We start from the raw sequence: 23,369 nt of genomic DNA, 5'->3' as shown, positions 1-23,369 counted from the left end.
CAAAACCATATGTTTCACCGGCAAACAAAGTATCTAACAAAAATCTATTGTTTTTAGTTAGATGTGTGTGAGTGCCCCACTAACTCAAACACAAAGCTGCAATAAAATTCGTAAACGTGTTAAAACTAAGACATATAGAGTGAATGTTGTTAAGACAGTTTCAGATGTTATGGAATTTGGTTGAAGAGAATTAGCGTTTCAGCTCAAAAATGTCGGTTTGACTTTGTGTTTTGGTAACGCGATCTTTTGTTAATACCGCACCAATCATATCCACATCTTCATAGCTGTTCTCTCTCTATTAGCCTACCATTGCTGCCGATTTTACGTTCTGCTTTCACTTCTCAGACATTCGTGAAGGGTGTTCATTACGTATCTAAAATCTTGTAAATTACTTGTAATTTTTACTTGTGCTGCAAAATGTTGGAAATAAGCAGCGTACTTAAGCCTGTGATAAATAGCGTGAACTTCATCCGATCCAGAGGCCTCAATCAACGCCAGTTTGCACAATTTCTAAAAGACTTGGAGAGTGAATTTTTAAGGGATACCTTATTACACAGAGATTCGTTGGTTATCTTGCCATAAGGTTCTAAAAAGGTGTTTTTTTTTTTTACTTTTAGAGGAGATCAAATTGTTCCTAGAAATGAAAAATCATGATGTTGCATTTCTTAATGATCGGACATAGGTACAAGATCTGGCATTCTTAGTTGATATTATAGGACATTTGAATGATTTAAATGTCAAACTTCAAGGGAAAGATCAGTTAATAACACACATGTATGATGCACCGGCAAGTTTTAGATGTAAGTTAGTTTTGTTTCAAAATCATTTAAAAGAGAATATTCTAAATTGCTTTCCTATGTGTGAACAGTTGAACAATAAGAATCAAAGTTTTACCTTTTCTCAATATTGTCCCAAACTAGAAAAGATAAAAGACGAATTTGATAGGCGATTTAAAGATTTCAAGGAGCAGGAAGAAGTTTTTTCGCATTTTACGGATCCTTTTTCCTTTAATTTCGAAAAAGCTCCAATTTGTATTCAAATGGAACTTATTGATTTCCAAAATGATTCCATTCTAAAAGCGAAATACCAAGAAGATTGTGTACCAAAAATATACAGTTATTTAGGTCAAAAATATCCGGAAATAAAAAAGTTTGCAGCAAATATTCTGTGTTATTTTGGAAGCACCTATTTATGTGAACAATTATTCTCATGTATTAAAGGTAACAAAAGAGCCCACAGATCAAGATTAACCGACGTCAACCTTTCTGCCATAAAGAAGGTCGTATGCTCACAATCTTTGAGTCGAGTCCAAATTTTGATAGGCTGGTTAATAATAAACGTTGCCAAGTGTCGGGAAAAAAATAAAATACTGAAATTAAATTATTATAATTATATTATGCAAGTATATATATATATATTTTTTTTTTTTTTAACCCGAAAATATTATAATTTTTCCCCGAAATATTTTTAGTAACATTTAAAAATTCCTTTAAAAATTCAAAACATAGGCCCCCCTCCCAAAAAAAAAAAAAAAAAAAATAGGAGTATTTTATTTCAACGCAAACACAAAAAATTTGAAACTAACAGGACGCTCTGTAAATTTTTGTGATGGTTATTAATGAGAGTTTATACTTTTTTTTTAGAATGTACAAATATATAAATATTTGATTTATTTAAATAAAATTTAATTTCGGTTTAATTTGGATTAAATGCTATCAAAAATCAAAAAAAAATCAGCTAACGCCTTTTTATTCCCGTATATACGGGAGTAGGCGAGGCCATTTAGCCCTATCTAACTTTTGGAGACTGAGTGGGCAGTTCAATCTCCACTGGTACCCAATCAGAGACAGATGGCCCAAGGCTATCACTAATTAAGCGGTACGCAGTGAAGAGAGACGGCTCAAATGTGCCGCCATCTCGTGGTCTCTAACCCTAACACAATATATGCTATCTATTGTAAATATTAATATAATAAAAATATTCTTTATATTATTTTTTTTTTGAGTTGTCATAATCGTTATACTATTATTTTATAAGTCTTGTAATCACTTAGAATAAATAAAATTTTTGTTATTAATTTTCCAATTTATTTATATTCATTTTTTCACTTCCCTTCAATTCTAATTAATGCAGGTTTTTTTAGTCGAAAAGTCATCTGGCAGAAGCCACTTATTGAGAATTCAGATTATAATATAATAAGAAATATAAGCAATTTTTACATTAATAGCATTATTGCAATGGAAAACTTAATTCATTGGTAGAAAATGGCTATCGAATTTGAGTAGCTATTACCTTGCATTTGCTCATCTGAACAAATGCAAGGAGTAAAATGAACAGCCGTGAAGAATGACTGATCGCAACTTAGGAACGATATAGTATTACACTATTCCAAGACTGATTTAATTATTAGTAAGCAGTGATGACCAACTGTCATGACCATAGGTGAGGATGGGGACATAGACTGTATTTGAAGACATCCAGCTTTACCTTCTGGCTTAACTCCTGCTTCAATACTACCAAACGGCCAAGCTCCCGTAATATTGCGCTTGTTGAAGTTGCTAAAAAACTTAAATGGTCGATCACTGCTTTTTATTATTTTTTTTTCTATATGTCTTTAAAATTTCTCCCTTTCGTCATGGTTTATTCATCAAAAACCAAATGAAACATGAAATGAGTCTGTTGTTGTACATACATACATCTTCAAGACCACCTTTCCTAATTGGGTTGTGGGGGCAACAGCTGCAAGAGGAACTTCCAATGGTCACGATCCTCCGCCACCAAGCTCAGGTGTTCTGGTGCGATTCCCAAACGTGTTCACCCAAGGTTTTGGATATAATCTGTCCAGCGAGTCCTTGGCCTTCCACGTGGCCTCCCAACCTCTGGCTTGGCAAACAGGGCCTGCTGGGTGAGCCTTTCTTGTGGCATTCTGACCAGATGCCCGTACCAACGTAACTGTGATCTCTCAACACGGAGAAGCAACGGTTGAGTATTGAGGGTTTCCCGAATTGCAGAGCTTCTGACTCTGCAATTTGGAGCAACCCCTCGAATGAACCTCATTTCAGCCGCTTGGATTCGTGTCCGCATTTTTTCAGTTATTACCCAACTCTCATGACTATAGGTGAAGATGGGGACATAGACTGTTATTGAAGACAGCCAGCTTTGCCTTCTGGCTTAACTCCCGCTTCAATACTACCGAACGGCCAAGCTCCCTCAATATTGCGCTTGCTGAGCCAATCCGGGTATCTAGCTCTACGTCCCATTTTCCATCACTTGTGAATATGGACCCAAGGTATTTAAACTTCTCCACCTGCCTTAGTGAGACTCCAATCACATGTAGAATGCACTGGAATGGTTGTCTTGAGACCACAAATGTTTCAGTTTTGGCCACACTGATCTTCATTCCAGCTTCTGCACAAACAGCTACAAACCTATCCAGGGTCCGCTGGAGGTCATCTGTGGAAGAGCTAAGCAGAACTACGTCATCTGCAAAAAGCAGACGTCCAATGCTACATCTTCCAATTCTGACACACACTCACTGCCTCGGCTGTGTCTATCAATCCAGTCCATAAATATTATGAAAAGGAGGGGTGACAGAACACATCCTTGGAGGAGGCCAAGGGAGACTGTGAAAGGTTCAGACTTTGTGCTGTTTATCCTGACACAAAACTCCGAGCATTCATACAGGGACTTGATGGCAGCTAATAGTTGGCCATCCACTCCATACTCCTGCTGTAATTGTTGTAATATGTTGTTGTGATTATTACTAATTATTACTCATCATTAACTACCACAAATAATATAGCGGGACAAGGGTACTGCCTTTATTTTAAAGATATAACGAGTACACAAATTTATTAAATCTCTTATTCATCCGAGATTGTTTTGTTAGCAAAAAAAAAAAAAAACAGCCTGTTCAAAAGAGTTAATAAGATGGCCTGTCTTTTTTTTAGGTTAACGATAAAGGTATAGTGATTTAAAAGAAAACCGTTTATGATTTTCCAGTTCTAACAGCGATTTAGATGCCTGTGTAGCTCAGCGGATGTGGCGTTTGCATACTGCTGCGCTTGGCCGCATGAAGGAAGACTTGGTTTCGAGTCTAGTCGGCGACTAGAGGAAATTTTTCTAAGCCTTTTTTCGACCGGTTCCCGAGTTAGTCGATCTCTGGCACGGGCAAGCAGGTTTTTCCTCCCGGAAACTCGGGTTTTTCGTCCTGTAAACTCAAGAAAATCGACCGTAGAACCCACATTATTTCAGACATTAAATATATTGTGTTAGGGTTAGGGACCACGAGATGGCGGCACATCTCTCTTCACTGCGTACCGCTTGATTAGTGATAGCCTTGGGCCATCTGTCTCTGATTGGGTACCAGTGGAGATTGAACTGCCCACTCAGTCTCCAAAAATTAGATAGGGCTAAATGGCCTCGCCTACTCCCGTATACGGGAATAAAAAGGCGTTAGCTGATTTTTTTTTTTTTAACAGCGATTTATATTTATACTTGTTGCAATAATAATTTATTAACTTCTAAAGAAAGATTCGCCTTTTGTTTTAAAAGCATTCTCATAGTGAATTCCAGGTTGATTTACTTTGTTAGAAAAGAAAGTTAATAAATTCTTCACAAAGTGGGGAGATGTGTCAGTACATAACGTGCCAATTATTTCATGTAAAGTGACTTTTTCCCTCAATATTAGTGCTTTTAATAATTTTGTAACTGTAAACAGTAATGTATGATGTAAGGTTGGCTGTAGTATGATGTCAACACGTATTTTCCTGAAGAACAAAATGGATTTTAATTAATCGGATAAAATCAGTACTTTGTATTTGTTTTTATGATTATCATTCATGTATTTCCCGAATTTAAAAATCCTAATATCAGTTTCAGAAGCTCATAATTAATACGCGGTTGTATATTTCCAGGACAATGGTGAATTGTTGTTTGGACTCAGCTATCTTCCAACCGCTGAAAGGCTGACAATCAATATCCTCAAAGCTAACAATCTCCGATTCCCCACAGATGATCCAGAAACATTCAGTAAGTTTACAAATGTTAATTACGATCGTTGGCCTTCTCTCATAACAAATTGTTATTCTGTGTTATTCTGTGCTATAACAAATTGTTATCCTCTCATATTAACTATTTACAATAAAGTCGTTAATCGAGAGCTGCCTCATGTCAAATCAGTAATTCTTCTTGAGATTTGTCAGCTGATCCTTTTGATATGTTATCTCTACATTACGCATGTTTCTAAATTTGCTTGCTACTATTGCGTCATGCGAGAGCAGCTTGAGTAAAATGAAAATTTATAAATGGTTTAAAAAGTTTATCTTAAGCATGCATGCGAATTAAGAATTCACTGTGATAAAAATTATGATGATCTTTTATATTTGATCCCTGATACAAGGAAAAAACTTTTTGAACCTTGATTTCGCATGTGATTACACCCCCATTGAAACCTCCAAGGGCTCTAAAAAACCTATACAAGAATTCAGAAGTACTTCGAGTCTAAATCACACTCTCGACATTGACGTTTGTCCTTAGGCGGTAAATTTTTATTGCCTTGTGCAAGACAAAAATTGTCCTGCTTGTTGCTAAGCGGCTAGAGTACATTTGCACTGTTAAAATTCTGTCCTAGATTTCCCAGGTGGAATTAGCATAAGAAACTAATCTTAAGTGCAGAAGATCCCATTGAAAACTTGTTACGATGAAGCGAAAAATCCCAGTTATTACGTCCTTCCTTCTTTCTTTTCTGGATGTTGGTGACAAGTCTGATTGAAGAGGTATGGATTGAGTATGAAGTGCTAAATGGCAAAAGCGTGATACTAAGAAGTCAATCTTTAGGATGGAATCATTGAAAATATGATGGTAATAAAAGCATAATAAGCTTCAGTAGAAACTAGTGAAACAAGCAGTGGCAGCTCGTGGCTTGAAATCGTGGGAGTGCTGCAACTTTCAAAATATACATACACACTGTAAGTACAGTGTATACGTGTTTGAATAAAATATCAAAATTATGGTAAAAATTTTAAAAAAAATTAACATGAAACAATATTATTTATTATGGATAAAATTATACAGTTTGGTATAATTCAAAATTACTTAAAAATAAAATCCATTATCGTAACCCCAATAATGTTCTAAAATAAAAACTACAACATATGTTATGTCTTTAATTGTAATGTCCAAATATTTAAAGAGACTGAGTAAACACAGTAAGCACTACGAACAGTGGAACTGCGCGACGGACAGTGCTGCATTACGCTAATAGATCGCATCTCACTGTGACGTGCATATGCTTGGGCGCGTAGCAATATGACATTGTGGTAAACACAGTGCTGCTAGCGTCCTTCGCCCTCCTAAGTGCTACAAGATGGATTTTTATTATTTTTTTTATACAAAATAAGAGAATTGTATAGGATTGTTGATGATAAAATTAAATAATATTATAAACAAATATAAATCAATTAATAAATTTATTTTATGTATCGAGAAAAATTGGGTATGCTGGTTCCGCAGTGTCTATGCATGAGTCGCCCCTGGAAACAAGACATGGCTTTAGAAACTTGCAGAGAGAGAGAGAGATTATGTTAACGACCATGGATTGAGTAAATGGATTGAGCAGAATCAAAATTGCACATTTGGCTGACTGCAGTCTTTGTGATATTTCTCTCCTTACTTTGAATCTGATATTTATACTTATAAATCTCTGTACGTTATGCCCCTTTCCCCCCCACTCCTTCATGATGTAAAGCCTACATAGCCTAAGATAAAAAAATACAGCTCACGTTTTACAATTTTTACAACATATTTAGCTTAAATATGTCAGCAATATATTTGAGTGCGCAAAGTGGATATGACAACTCAAGAGGCCAATCGGAAGGTTATTCGATATATCCAAAATTTATCTTCTCCCCGAAGAGAAAAAGGCAAAATTATAATCGATAATTTAGCATACTTAACGGAAGGGGAGGGTATTTAAAAATTGTAGCACTTTTTGGTGGTCTTTTGGATACCTCTCCTCACCCTGCGAATGTTGGTATAAGATTCCCCCCCCCCCCCCTGTCTTCCTCCATGGCACGCAAATAAATGAACACATAAAGTTAAAATTTGCAAATAAATTTTTCTATTCTTGGAATCATAACTTCCCCCACTAGCTAGTTATGTATTTTAATATATGTTAATATAAGGGTTTCCACCTTGTTCAGAATGTCCATGAAATTGTCCCTTCTCGCTAACTATAGCTCAATTGGTGCTACTAAAACCTGGTTCGATTCCCATCATAGCAGCACAGGGGGCACATTGATAAAAGCATTTCAGTTAATGTGAGTTACTTGATCCTATACATAAGAAACTGTTTTATCTCCTACACGACGGCCTAACTGCACACTCGCTATTTACAGAAGTAATACGCTCATTCCATAATGTTAGTTTCTTTGATAAATCAACAAACCAACCAGTTTGTGGTACTCTCTAAAACAACAAAGCTGTATCGCATAGAATTCGCTTTCGTGAAGTTTCCATCAACGTTTTGCAAAAGTATTCTTTTCGTAGTTCTGCAAAACATGTAATGTCTGATAAATAAGCATTTTATCCGAAGTCAGTCTCGAGCTATCCATAAAGTAACCAAAGTTTTCAGGTGAATGTGAAATAGGAGATATCAGTTATTTGCAAGTAGGTTGTTCATTGATATAAAATGCTTCGCTTCCCAATCGTACTATATCCTTCGACAATTCCATGGTAATACAATTTCCTGCACATAATAAGTTCACATGTTATATCAATATAGCATACTGTGATATAATAGTTCTTCAGGATGTTTAAATATATTTTGAAATATTGACTAAAGGTCATGATTGTGTATGAGTACAAGTAAGCAATAGAATGTGATACGCTTTGGTTTATCAGAAATGGCCTGCTTATTTCTTTCTCAGTATTTTCGTTTTTGTTCGCAGTTTTCATTCTTGGAAGAACGACATAACATCGGATTTAAAACACAATGTGCATTGTACTATTTGGAGTTTGGAGAGACGAGAATGGTCGCAGCATTTGTTGCATGGCAATAAAATGTCTTGCACACTTATTAGAGGTTGAAAACATAGTGGAGAAATGAGCCAAAAAGACATGAATCTGCTGGACATTAAGAAACAAACTTTGCCCACTCCAGTACATGAATTTATACTCGACGAGGAGCTAATCTCTGTGCGGCTCCAGATTCGCTGCTTCGTCATGCCCTCATCTTTAATATGGTCACCATAGACACATCACAAAGCTGAATACGAAAAACGCGCATTTCTTTATTACAATTCATGATTTTCTAGCAGTAATTTTCTTCTCTCTTAACCCGACAACAAAACCTACCGTAGAATAAGAACCGGTGTATACAATAAATACTAGTTAGGATCAAGAACGCCACTTTCGTCTATCACACCACTGCAGAAATGCACTGAAATGCAAACGATAATGAAGATTAACTTCTGCTTGTTTCCAAACACATGGGACTAGGTAAGTTCTCTGTGTTGTTTAGATAGTGAGAAAGATATTAGAGAAAGATTTCTAGTAAAAAAAAAAAGAAGAAGAAGATGCAGTTCATGAGGATATTTCATGTATCTGTGAATGATATTCATAAATATGAACAATATCGTATATGTTCAGTGATGGCGCGCTATAACTACATCCTATGTCCAAAAAGAAACCGAACTTTTCGAAAATATAAGAAACTAGTGGCGCCACCTCTTGTATCTTTTTGTTGTCGAAAGCTTCAACCTTCATTAGTGTTCTGTCAATGTTTATGACGTTTGTTTCATTAGAAGCCGAGTTATCGTGCCAAGAGTGACAGTGTGTTTTGACGAACGATCGGAAAATGAGTTTCGAACAGAGAGCCGCGATTGACTTTTGTGTTAAACTTGGTAAACGTTTTACCGAAACGGATCAAATGCTTCAAAAAGCACACGGTGATGAATGCTTATCCCGGACTCAAATTTTGAAGGATTCATTTGTTGTTTTTAGTGCTCTCGAAATTCTGAACTATTTTGACCTCTCTGATTATTTATTAGTGAAATTTGATTAATGTTCACAACTCCAACTGGCCTTCTCTTTTCCCGATCAAGCTAGAAGGCAGGTCGATGTATTTTCTGTTACTAGTGAATCTAACATACATTGTCCATCTACACAAAAGAATACCAAATCATCCTCAGTATCCTTCGAAATTTCTTCATCTTTTTTGTAGATAGTTCTCCATCCAAATACACTGTTTGGAAAGAAATCAACGGTCACCATGATGTGAGGAACAAATGGCCATGGCCCCCATCTTATACAGGACCTCCTTTCGCTGCGATGACTTCAGCTGTCCTATGGAGCACACTTTCCACCAGCGTACGATAGCAATTAATGGTAATTTTGGACCATTCTTCCTGTAGGCATGTAATGAGATCTGGGACTATTGTGGGGCAGACGTTCTTTGACCTCTCCCTACACTCCAGCTCTTCTCACAGATATTGAATAGCGTTGAGATCAGGGTTCTGTGTAGACCAGTCAAGTGTGGTGATGTTCATATCCACAAACCATGCAGTTAAAGCAACAGCCTTATGACACACACAGTGTGTTGTCTTGTTGAAAGAGACAATGGTCTGTTCCGTAGAAACGCCAAAAAAGTAGGACGTATTGCATTGTCTAGAATGTTCAGATAATACCACTCGGAAATCAAAGTTTGTGGCACCACAAACACAGGTCCGAGGCCAACCGGAAAAAACAGAACCATACATCACACCACTGCCTCGGAATTTCATAGTTGGGATTACGCACTTTGGTAAGAGACATTCACCGAGCATCCGCCATTCCCACACCGGTCCATCTGCTCGGTAGAGGGTATAGCGTGATTCGTGGCTCCATAACACAGCTTTCCAAGTTCCACTGTACACGTTCTTTGCACCACCGAAGACGATGCTGCTTGGTAGTTCGGGTAATGTGGGGCTTGCATATTGCAAGCCCATGTAGTGTGCCTCGCCTCTGAATGTTTTGTGCAGATTGGTGTTCCAGTCGATGCCCTGAACTCCGCCTTAATCGTGTCGGCCGACAAATGGCGGTTTTTACATATTATCGATCATAGCATGCTACCGTCATGTTCAGTTAGTGTGGTGGGTAATCCACTGTGGACAGCACTTGTATTTGCATAGCACCTGCGCTTCTATCTCAGTATGGCAGCCCTTGTCGACAATTTGCAGAACAGATAGGCCTGCGACATGGCATCCTATCACAACACCTCTTTCAAACTCCTTCAGTTTCCTTCTCACAGTCGGTACACAGTTGCACTGACTTGAGTGCATCATATTTTTCCGATTTATACCTATTACGAACACGTGACTCGTTACATAGCACGATGAACCTTGCCTATGGGGGTTGTTAATTTCTTTCCAAGCAGTGTATACTCTATAGTGCACTTTTCTTCTTTAACTCGTACCATAACCTTCTCTAAATCTTGTTTACTGCAGAATGTCTTTCACGTATTATATAATGAAATATGAAGGCCTCTGTAGACTCTTCCTTTAAATGCTGTAATAACTATTTCTAGTCCGATGGAATACCAGAATTACTTCTAACTGGAATGAAGATCTCCGTTTAATTTCCCTTTCCACTTAAAATCCTCAAACGCTATACAAGCCTTAGTTTTTCGAGTGTGAAACGGTGGTCCCTTCTCCCCCCCCCCCCCCCCCAAATCCAAATATCGATTTGGTCAAATGTAATGGAATTTTTTTTTTATTCCTTCCGGTCAAACTTCCATCTCGCATACAGATGGAGGTACCATTTAAATGATTCCAAGATAAAGCTGAACTCATGAAATTATTTACTTCCAAGTATATTTAGCTATATTTAACTAATTCCAAAAAGAATCATATTGTCGTGTTGTTGCCTTCCCTCGCTTCGGTTTTCTTCAAAATAATGAAGAATGTGGTTAATCAACGGCATCGGATAGAAGCCTTAGACTTCAGTCATGAAAAAAAACTCGGTGTATGTTTACGACACTACATCTCTCCTAAAATTCTCCTAAAAATGCTAACTAGAACAGGATAAACCAGAAAATTAATGATCCCTCTCTCGCAGTTTCATTCCAATCACTTATTCCCATGCATTTGGATTTTCCTCTTTTGCCGGTATTTATTGGACGATATTCCAGTGTTTTCTGCCACGGTTGTTGCTTCACTTGCCTTTAAGCTTGCAAGAACGCAAGCAGTTACTGATTAACATCCATTTACTGTCTAGCTTCAAACGTACCGAATCAACTTCTCTTCTTCCCTTTTCATCTATCTTTCGAATAGACATTCTTACACTTTCGCCAAATATTATAACTGGTATTAATTATGCTTTGTTGATATTAAGAAATGAAATAAAATGAACAAGCTAACCTGAATTCAAAGCACGATGCTTGCAACTTACGCAATAGTTTACATGTTTTATAATATCGCCGCTTAGTCGGTACTGGCGATGCCCTTTGGTTGGAAATATCTGGGTTCAAAACCCGTCTAGGACGCGAATAAATGAAGGACTTTTCATGTGAAGGTGGGTTAGCCTGTCTCATACGGATGTGATAGTTTTTGCTACTGAAAACTCGGATTTTTCATCCCACAAAACAGGCAAACCGCTAGAAGAACACACGCAATTTATAGCCGAGCTTCCTTTACCCAAGGAAGACGTTTCTTGCTTTGCTCTGTTCATTCGTATAGAATTAATGAAGGTGGATTAATCAATCATAGTATTAATTCACTTCGTAGAATAATAGTATTAAAAAAAACAATGCAATGGATTTTTGTTGTTATTGGAAACCTACTCACATCCACGCGATTTCATTTTTACGCTTAGATAATATGCTAAGAACATTAATATCATGACGAGGGCGAACTAAAACACTGTGCACTTTTATTCTTATTATTCACACATACCATCATATTACTAGTTACTCCCCCCCCTCGCCCCCTCTAAATTTGCATTCATGTTTACATTGGAAATACTTTCGAAATAAGAAGCCTGAATCACTACTGCAACTATTCTCGGAGCGAAGCCTTATTACGCAAAGCTTGTCACATGATAAATTCGAGTTAGAAACAAATGAAGAAGAGAATAATCAAGAAAGTTTAACTTGTCTGGTTTCTTTTTTTTTTTTTTTTTTTCTTTAGTTGTGAAATCCCATGAGATCGGTGTAGTCCAGGAGGCGAGCTTTACTTAATTATTGTAGTTTCTTAATTAAACCTTCAACTTGGATACTCGTTTTCTAACATTGAAATATTGCGACAGTAGACAGTTGCCTACTCTGGATTTTGAGTAATAACTTGTGACCTTTTCAGATGTGAAACTTTACGTCGCGCGTGCCAGACTATTTCATGCGACACAGAGTAAAAATTGTGAAAAGATCATTTATTATTATTATTATTATTATTATTATTATTTTAAATAATAAATACGCGCAGTAATGAAATGAATATAATATACTTTCAGTATTTCAAGCGGCACAGAAGTGTCATATTTGAATTGTAATATTATGATATTAAAATTCAAATATAACACACTTATGTGAATTATAATATTATGATATCGAGCGTTTCGAGGTATACGCGATGATTTTAGAATTTTAGAAAATATTCTACAGATTACAAGTAAAATAAAGGTGGCGCTACGTTAGATTCGGCCATTGGTAATCATAATAATAATGACGTCGCTTTTGTGTTTAAACTATCAAACAGCTTCGTATATTTACACGGGCTGATCAGGTTTCGAAAATACTGAAGGTCTGACACACATGAAAATTTTCTTTACGAACATTTATCGATAAAGGAATGCCAATAATTTGCTTACAGAATTTTCGTAATTTGTATACAGAATTCTCGTAAAAAAATGTAATAATAATGTTTTTAATTGTATATAATTAAGATGCTGTATAATAATAAACTATGATATTGATATACAAAAAATTCTTATTATTATTATTATTATTATTACTGTGCGGTTTATGTAAAAAAAAAAAAAATAGCAGTCCATTGCTTATGCCAAGAAAATTTCAACTTCTATGACTGGGAACACTGCTCAAAAACAGTTTTGAATTCTTGCGATGTAAAGGATAGTAAATGCAATCAAATATTTTGCAGAAATTTGTTCTAATTTAGTGACTTTTTTTTGAGTTTCCAAAATTATTGCTGAGCATTAAAAAATGGTGATAGGGATTATATTAAATTATGGTAAGAATGTGCTCGTTTTCTCTTTGATGGTTTTTCAAAAACGAAACAAATATATTCAATGCGTTAACGATTTTACACACAATATTTTTTCATTAACCTACCAGTAATTTTGGCATTTGGCACATATTCGCACTCAAAAAGGCTTGCAACCCAAGTATACACACAGAGAGATTTGTTATTTAATTAGTTTTCCAAAAATTATTTCGTAAAAGTGCAAAAATATGTACATTTTACTCATTTGTAATTAAACGTAAAGCTGTATATTTTTCACTTTGAAGCTAAGTTATAATTATATCAATAAACATTTTCTATTACATAACGGATTTTTTTTTTAGTTTAAAACAGTGGTGTTTATCTGATATGATATTTATTAATATGCAATTGCAATGTTTTATTGGCAGTAATAAACCAAGTTTTATTCATTGCATACTTTTTCTATTTGAAACTGCCATATAAAAAAGATTCGCCACTATTATTTATGAACTACTTTATTAGAGTATTGCAATAGCATTCTCAGACTAAACAGATTTCAAACCATGTGTATTTAACTTAAAATATCCTAAGACAACACTTCCTTTTGATTGCTGTCAAATTTTCATCACTGGTCTTCAGTTTCCAGATGATCTAATCTTTAGCTTACCTCCTGGGTTACGAGTAAATGTGCTATATGTCTGCAGACCTTCATGGGGGGCTCACAAAAAATATCTGCTGTAAACATTGGTATATGCAAGTGTACTGCAAATACAGAAAAATCAGGATTGTAAATATTGGAAAATTCAGCAGTCTTAAAGATATGCATACACCACATGCTAGGCCAGTGGGATGATATAACAGTTTCCACTTTCACGCCAGTTGTAAATCAGATTCTGATGAAAGAACGTCCCATACTCGTTTTATGTTTCCAAGAGTGGTTTTCCAAAATAGCTTCAAATGAGGAAAATTCTGACTCCGATCTGATATCGTGCATTTCATATGACAATATGATGTCACATATTTCACGTGAAGTATCTGATCTTATTGGAAAAGTATGAATAGAAAGTGCTTTACCCTCTCCTCCCCACATCAGTATAAATATGGAGCTCCAGACTTCGATGAATTCTCTAAGTTGAACAAACTACTCCATAGGAAACAACACTTCATTACCATTGACGAGGTTTCTACTGAAGTGATCTGACTTATCAAACACATCACAATGACGATTTGCTTATAGGAATGGAAGACTTACCCAAACGTAGAACAGCAGTGATAAGACAGAGTGGAGATTATATTGAACACCAGTAAATGAATTTCATTAGGCAAATGTTTGGTTCAACAACAAGAGTGCAGTGTTCAGCATATTTAAAACGATTCTCATTGACTCTAGATAATTAGAAAAAAACAGAAAAGAAGGTTGAGATCTTTGGAGACTTGAAGCAAAGTACCGGTTTTCCTTCCCCGCTTCTTCCAATAGTATGATGAACATCAGCGAGAGCCTTACAGTTCTTCTCTAAGGCACAGCTTTAAAACTACTGTTTCTCAGAAGGCTCACTATATACAAGTGAGTATACTCGTACGGTATACTCGTATACTGGAACGTAATGGTGAGGATTAAAGGTCAACTAGTCAATATCTAGTGGCTCTATTCTGTTAAGAGTTACGTGCAGGGAGTAATCGATGCACAGCCGACGCATAGGTTCAGTTGAGTTTTTATGTATGTCTTATTAAAAATGTTAATCCTCCATATTCCATATTCAGTTTCAACTTAGCTTAAAACCACTGCAACATAAGCAAAGAGAAATAGATGACACGAGGAGAAAAAAGGTTCCAAATCTGTTCTAAACGTACTTTTTTTTTTCTAATAGAAAGCTAACTTTTCGCTTCCTTGATCATTACCCCTCACTTTTATCAATTACACACTCTCTTTGGCTAATTTTGTTTCAAACTAACTCTTGTGCATTTGCCCGTTTTTATATTCCATGTTGCAGAGCGGCCTACTTCGAATTTTTTTTTTACTCTTCTTTGGCAAAATCTCCTTAAATAATTCTATTAAGATTTGTTTATTGTTTATAAACAAATCTGGTGTCACTAGTTATTTATTTATTCTGAATAGTTTTGGTTTTCTTTCTCTAAAACTGATTTTTCTCCATCTCCACACCAACTTACCTAATAGTAACATCGCCTTCCTAGAAAATTGCACTGATCGAGAAGGCATAATTTATTTATTTATTCTTATGGCTACATGAAACTGGTAAGTGAAAAATACAATCACAATTTCCAGAAACAAATGATGAAAATCTTAACATATAGAAGTTCATTACATAAAAGGCACAACCTGATATATATATATATATATGGTTCGTCCATGGACCAGAGAGGCTTTCTAGATTTTAGGCGAAGACTAGGTGGATTTATGAGAGTCTAGTGTAGGGGTAGGAGTGGGTTGCTCATTGCTTTATTAAATTCCTTAATCAAGGCTTGTCTTCCCCGTATGTGTGGTGGAGCAATGTTAGATACAGGCAGCCAGGAGAGAGGGGTGCTTCTCACTGTCCCACTAATTGTGCGCATGGTAGAGTTCAACTGGGTGTCGATAATGTTAGTGTGTGTACTTCTTTCCCAGACAGGGGCACAATATTCTGCTGCAGAGAATTCGAAGGCTAGTGCAGACGACCTTAGGACTTCTGCACCACAACCCCAGGTTGTTCCAGCAAGCCTTGAAATGATGTTATTTCTGGTTTTAATTTTATTGGAGAGGTTGATGATGTGTCTTTTATAAGTTAGGCTTCTGTCCAGGCTCACTCCAAGGTATTTTGGGTGAGGCTCGTTCTACCATTTTTCCACAGAAAGAAAGGTTGAGTTGTCGATTCGCCTCTGCATTGTACAGGTGAAATACTGAGGACACTGTTTTCGTTGGATTTGGCTTCAAGTACCACTGCTTGAAGTACTCTTCCAGAGTGCTTAGGTCTGTATTCAAGGTTGATTCTAAGTTGGTAAAGGAGGTGGATTAATGTAAGATCGCTAGGTCATCGGCGTACATAAACTTGATCTGGTATGAGGTAGATCATACACATAGATGTTAAAAAGTATAGAGGATAACACAGAGCCATGAGGAAGACCGTTGTGAAGGAATCTGGGCCTGCTCTTTTTTCCGCCAATATGGACCCGGATCTTTCTGTTGGAGAGAATAGATTCAAAAAGTTGTAGAGTTTTTTTACATTTTATAATATTTTATAATATTCAACAATTATGCCTTAATATTTTTATTAAGGCATAATTGTTGAGGCATTTTTATTACCTGCGATCTGACACAAATTATTCACATGCTTATCAGGAAACCAGACAATTCTCATCACGCTTCAAACATTCTTTCTCAATAATGACACTTGTGGATAGTGTTTGCTCTCTAAGCAATTCAGATCACATCTTGCTGTTGATTTATTCTACTAAGGAGCAATATATGCATATCCGAAGCTCACCACATGTCTGAAATTATCACAGGCTACTTAGTATGAAGTAAGTAATTTCCATTTTTCATTTCTTGATGTAACTGTTTCCAACTTCCGATTCAAAGATTGAACAGAACACTTCACGGAAATGGTTATTTCCTTCTTTCTAAGCTTAAGTTATCCAAGTGGCGTGCCAGGAATGTTTAAGATTATAATTAAAGGCACTTGCAATTGTTTTAACTGCACAATCCTTTTACTGCCTGAACTAACGTCTGAAAAGTAACAAACTAACTCTGGAAGCAGGGAAGGGCAACCCTATGGCCACTGGCCACACGTGGCCAGTGGACTGCACAATTGCGGCCAACGGTGTTTTTCGAAAAAGTTAAAATTAAATTGAATGTTTCCGTTTTTATTTTATTTTATTTTTTATTTTTTGCATAATGTTACCAACGTTTCTTTCATCTGGCACAATTGTGGCCACTATGAAAAATAAGTTGCCCATTCCTATCTCAAAGCAGCAAACTGATTTTTGAAACGCCCAAAAGTGAGTAACGTGTCATGTCTACAAGGCAGTATGCTTTCTAGTATCCTGCATGTAGCTTTGAATTCTGTGACCTCTCTATTCAACAGTAATCCCATAGCTCCTGCATACCTACAAAGTTGCATTCCACTTAAATGCATGCAATAGCACATTTTTGATGAATCATCTCATTCACACCTACGTCATCACATCTACGTCATCGTGACAACCTACTTCATCGTTCTTTATCAAACTATTATAGATAATTTCCGGTACAATCTGGTCTAAATGTTTTGAGGAAAGCGAGACTTGATTTTTTATTGACACAGATCTTGTTTTCTCCTCTCCTCTTCTCAAACATCTTCTGAGTACCATTTTGCAATATCGAACGATACTACCCATCTTAATAAATACCCATCGACATACGTAATACGTGAATTGGTGCCAAAATTTATGAGTTACCGAATAAAATTTTATAATTTTGAAATTTGAAATTTTAATTATAAAAAGTTTTCCATTTTTCTAGAATTTTTGAAAAATGAAAGTACCGCTTAAAGAGGATAAAAAGAAGCTACGGAAACTAGATCGTACATATTCTGAGAGGGAATGGAATCATCAGAGATGCCATCGAAGGAAAAATAGACGGAAAAAGACCCAGAGGAAGAGTAAGGAAAACAATGCTAGATGACATGCTCAATGGAGACAGGTACACAACCTTGAAAGAGAAGAACCTTCTCAATTGCAGAATACTAAAGAGGAAGAAGATATATATATATATTACTAAACCATATGCAAAAATCCCAGAGAATTTTCGATATGTGGCTAGTAGAAGAAAGAATGATTATAGAAGGATGGCACTGATCGCTGAAAATAGAAGAATGATAACCGCTGCAGAGGATATAATTGAAGTATTTATTGAGCAATTTATAAAAGTTTTTCGTTCTTGTGAATATTCCATCATGTAGAACTTGAACTTGGACGTGGGAAAGGATTTAAATGAGCAGAAGGTATATTAGGAATTGAATAAAATTGATGCTAATAAGGCTGAAAGGCTTGATACTATTTCACCATATGCTTTGAGTCAGTGGAGTTAACAACAGCATTTACATATCTTTTGAACATAAGTCTTGTACTGGGCCAAGTTACAAAGGAGTGGAAAGAAGGTAAAATTGTTCCGATTCATAAGAGAGATGATAAGACTAAGGCTTTGAATTATAGGTCAGTCTGTGTGTCTGGAATTGTGGTTAAAGTGTTAGAGATATCAGGATCAACATTCAGAACTGGATTGACAATAGAAACATACTATTTGATGGCTAGAAGGGACTTGTTAAAGAAAGATCGTGATATAGCAATCTGCTTACTTTTTATAACATGATGACAAATACATTAGATAAAGATGATGCATAAACAGTGGTATATTTAGATTTTAAAAAGGCCTTTGATAAATTGTCATGTGACAATCTGGTAATTAAATTGGAACGGATGGGACTAAACAGTAGATTAGTGCGCTGGATTGGAGATTGGTTGCCCGATAGGTATCAGCGAGTTGTCTATGGAGGAGCGATATCCCAGAAGAGGAAAGAAACAAGTGGTGTATCCCAAGGGTCTGTTTTGGGTCAATTCCTTAATTTGTATGTGAATGATATCGGGAGTTGTTGCAAAGTTGGGGAGTGATGATCTCGTGGCTTTGCAAGAAGACGTGAATGCACTGGCTGAATGGGTAAATAGTGGAGATATCATTTCAATGTTGTTAAGTGCGAGGTTTTGAAATTTGGGAAACAAGGATGGGATGTAGAGTACACAATCGGTGGAAATATCTTGGAAGAGGTAGAGATGAGAAATCTGGGAGTGATTTGTGGACAAGGACCTAAATTTCGGAGACATATTGTTGAAATGGTGAGGACAGCACTGGGAATGATGTGGAGGCCACTGACTTGTAGATGTAAGGATGTTATGGTTCCCTTATATAAGGCTTTGATCAGGCCACATATGGATTACTGTGAACATATTTGGTCATCTGGTTTTCAAAAAGATGAAGATGTATTGGAAAAGATCCAGAGACGATTAACCAAGAAGGTGGTTTCTGGTCTCTGAAATTTTGAGTGTGAAGACAAATGCACTGGATAAAGATGATGCATAAACAGTGGTATATTTAGATTTTAAAAAGGCCTTTGATACATTGTCATGTGACAATCTGGTAATTAAATTGGAACTGATGGGATATCGAGGTATTCTTTTCTTAATCAAAGAATGAAGTAAAACTGACGATAACCATGAAAAGCAAAGTAATTGTTTCTTTTTTTATCAGGAATGTTCTGTTTTAGGTTTAGATTTCTTTTAAAGAAAAAATCTTTGCGTTACTATGGATTTCCTTTCTTGAAGAAGTTTTATGTTTAGAATCTTCCGTTGCTTCTCGATTTATGGAATTAATTTATTTAGAATAAATAAATATAAAATTTAATTTTAACTTAATAAAATTAAATTGAAGAAAACAAACTAAATAAATAACATATAATAACTAAAATAAAATTTATTTGTTATTTAGAAAATATGAGTTTTATATATATAATTTCATTTATTATTAGTGTGAAATATAACACTTTTGAGCCTAATAACTAATTCCTTGTTATGATTAATTGGCAGTGGTCTGCAATGTAAACAATTCCTCATTAATTGTGTCAAGATTGTGTAAAAGCTTCTGCATAATAAACTGAATATTCATTTTATGAATGTCTGGGATGAGTTTGATAAAAGGAAGGAGTATTTTAAGAGAGATGGTTTGCACTTAAATGGATTGGGCGCTTGGCATTTAGAACATTTATTGATAAAGGATAGAGTAAATGGTCAAAAACTGGGAAACGGGATTTGCTAGGGAGACAGGTGATAGAGTCAACTGTAAGTAGTGCTGAGGTTATTAATCGCTGTGAATTTGGGATTAATTTAATCCCAAATCTGTTGCCGTTGTATGATAGAAAAGAGTTAAGAAGGAGGGCCATAATTGCAAATGATCTTATGCGCAGGTTATGCAGCAGGAGTGGTGTGGAGTTTGTGGACGTATGGAGTGAGTTTGATGGGCGAGAGGACTTGCATAAGATGGATGGATTGCATCTGAATGGATTTGGTGTGCGGAGACTGGAAAAAGTGTTGCTGAATGAAGTGAAAGTGGATGTGACAGAATCAGGGAAACTAGAGCTATTAAGGGGGGGGGGGGGAGTGCCATGGCATGTAAAACTGCAAGGGCTGGAGGTTGATAGTACATGGGAAGCGATAAAGGAGCGTTTGAAGGAGGTAATGGCTGATGTATACCTAGCGTCCGGATAGTAAATCGAGTAGGGGTTAAATGGATGAATAACACCATTAAGCTTGAGCTGCAAAAAAAGAAACAACTGTGGAGGGAATTTAAGCAGAAAGATGCCCATGAACAGTATAAAGCACAGGCCAGAAAGGTAACGAGTGTGGTAAGAAAAGCAAAAGCGGATTATGAAAGATGGATGTTTCCATGCAAGCTAAAGAGAATCCCAAACAGTTTTTTCGATATGCTGCAAGTAAAAGAAAAATGTATACGGCAGAATGATTTTAAGGAATGCCGATGGTAGGGAGGTAACTGAATCAGTTGATATAGTGGAATTACTGAGCGACCACTTTGCAAGTGTATATCATCCAGGTGGAGATATTGCAGGAATGAAGGAACCAATAGCTTATATGGGAATTGAGGTGAATGAAATGGAGGTGAATAGTAGATTACAAAACCTTAATGTGAATACATCTGTGGGGTTGGAAGGTATACCAGCTCGGGTCTTACTTTAAGCGGCTAAAGAATTGTCAGTGCCCTTGACCATTTTGTTTAATTTGAGTCTCGAGTCTGGGTTCGAGGGGGGTGGAAAGAGGGGAAAATAGTTCCACTGCATAAAGGAGGTTCCAAGACTGCTGTTGTAAATTAGCGACCGATCAGCATATCAGGAGTCGTTGTCAAGGTTTTGGAGAAAGTAGTCAAGAGAAAAATACAGGAACAGATAGGTGAAAATGGGATACTGTATGGGGGACAGCATGGTTTTATGATGGGTAGATCATGCCTCACTAACTTGCTTACGTTTTATAACACAGTGACGGCTGAACTGGATAAAGGTAATGGGTATACAGTGATACTGCTGGACCTTGCTAAGGCCTTTGACAGGATACCACATGGAATTCTAATAAGTAAACTGCACCATATGGGGATGGATAGGAGGGTGGTTGATGGAGAGATATCAGAGAATAGTTTATTCAGGGGTAGAGTCAAAAAGACAACCTGTGACTAGTGGTGTGCCACAGGGTTCTGTTCTTGGACCACTACTATTTAATTTGTTCATTAACGATATAGGAAAGGATCTGAGAGGAACTGTTCATTTGTTTGCTGATGGTGCAAAGTTGGGTAGAGCAAGTGAATGCACATGATGTCAAATTTTGCAGGATGATTTGGATAGATTGGAGGACTGGGCTAAGGAGAATGGATGTCGATTTAATGTGCCAAAGTGTAAGGTTATGCATTTTGGGGTGAAAAGATTAGCAGCAGTATACCACATTGGTGGAACTGTACTCCAGGAGATTGACGAGGCTAGGGATTTGGGAGTGTTGGTGGATAGGGAGTTGAAGTTTAGGGGGAACATTACAAAAGTGGCTAAATCAGCTCATCAAATCACTTGGTTACCGAAAAATACTTTGACAAGCAAAGACAAAAAAGTTATTGTTCCTCTGTATCGAGCCTTGATAAGACCCCATCTTGACTACCGTGCTCAGATCTGGGCGCCAGGGTTTCTTCTTGATGGGGAGGAGGAGGTGGAAGGGATCCAGGGGAGAGTGACCAAGATGATAGCAGGTCTATGCAATCAACCTTATGAGAACAGGTTGAAGATTTGTGGGTTGCAGAAATTGGTTGATAGGCGGAAAAGGGGTGATGTGATTGAGACATTCAAATTACTGAAGGGTTTCTATAAGATTAATTCAGAGGATATTTTTCAGAACAGGACTGGTGTTGGAGGACTAGGGGCCATCCATGGAAACTGGGCAAGAGTGTGGTTAGCAAGGGTGTTAGAACTATGTTTTTTACTTGGAGAGTGGTGAATGAGTGGAATAAGCTGCCAGAATCTGTTGTGGGTGCTGTGACAATGAATGAGTTTAAGAGAAAGTATGATAGATACTGTGTGGATGTTGAGTAGTTGTTTAGAGCCTCCCTCGATGAGTCTAAGGACTCCTTGGAGTTGCCTTAATAAAAATAAAAATAATAATAATAATAATATTAATAATAATAATAATTACTTGCAATTTTTAACAGCTTCAGTAGCAGATGCTAATAAAATGAAACAAAGGGTACTTTATTTTCTCCTTTTCTATTCTAATACTTCTGTTTTCTAGTGTCGCTAGATAACAGACATACTGAGAGTGTTTAGGCATACAAGAAGCTATTTTCAAATTAAACATAGCATTATTCCGGTACAAAAGTTTTCAAAACAGCGTGTTGTATTATAATACTCAGCCTTAAATATATAATGCGACTACATCAATCAGACACAAGGTGTTTTCTCTACCAACTGATCTGACAGAATTTGTTGATGAATTTGCAGTATTGATTTTTATGAACCTTGAAGCTTTCCAAAAGTAACATAATCGATAGACGCCCAATTGACCTTACTGGCTGTTATCTTATTGGATATTTTATTCATGTGGAAATAAGCACGGTTTTTTAAAAAAAAAATAATCGTGAACGTTTTAACAAATCATAAATACGTCATTCACAGTGAATGGATTAAAAGTGAAATAACCCATAAATTATGAAGTATTTATTTAGGGATGACATTACACACGAACGGTATTTATATGAGCATCATACGAAGTGAAATGGCACTTGTTTCTCGCTTGGTTTAGCAACATTGCCATGGCAGCCAGTACTCACCCGTGGTCTGTCTCCATGACAACACAAATGGAACACGTGTTCCCTCCCTAACGAGATGTGTGCTTCTTGGCATTACATATCGCTCGATGAAGTTCCAATTATTTCTACAAGAAAAATTATCTTTAATCTGTAAGGGGCAATAACAAAAAAAACTATTCTATGAATGTTAGTTACACAACTCTTTAGCACTAATCTATAATTATATGAAAAAAAAACATAAATCGGAAGGCAGAATAACAAAACCATAAAGCAGCAAGTTAATGGTTTATCTGGCAAGA

At 36.4% G+C, this 23,369-nt stretch overlaps 1 protein-coding gene across 2 annotated transcripts in view; it reads left to right on the top strand.

Annotated features, from left to right (window-relative positions):
• The window catches only part of LOC150102789 (synaptotagmin-1-like), a 155,397-nt gene that overhangs the window by 118,262 nt on the left and 13,766 nt on the right, over positions 1-23,369 (top strand). For both annotated transcript variants that reach the window (XM_090398690.1, XM_090398688.1), the window contains exon 6: positions 4,917-5,031. In XM_090398690.1, the coding sequence (XP_090254816.1) occupies positions 4,917-5,031 (115 nt within the window). The remainder of the gene's footprint in view (positions 1-4,916; positions 5,032-23,369) is intronic.

The sequence above is a fragment of the Typopeltis vanoorti genome, chromosome 10 (genome assembly GCF_054136105.1).
Source record: "Typopeltis vanoorti isolate ZY-2024b chromosome 10, IOZ_Tvanoo_1.0, whole genome shotgun sequence".
NCBI lineage: Eukaryota > Metazoa > Arthropoda > Arachnida > Uropygi > Thelyphonidae > Typopeltis > Typopeltis vanoorti.
The sequence above is the reverse complement of the archived record's forward strand: the minus strand, read 5'-3'. Positions and strand labels throughout refer to the sequence as shown.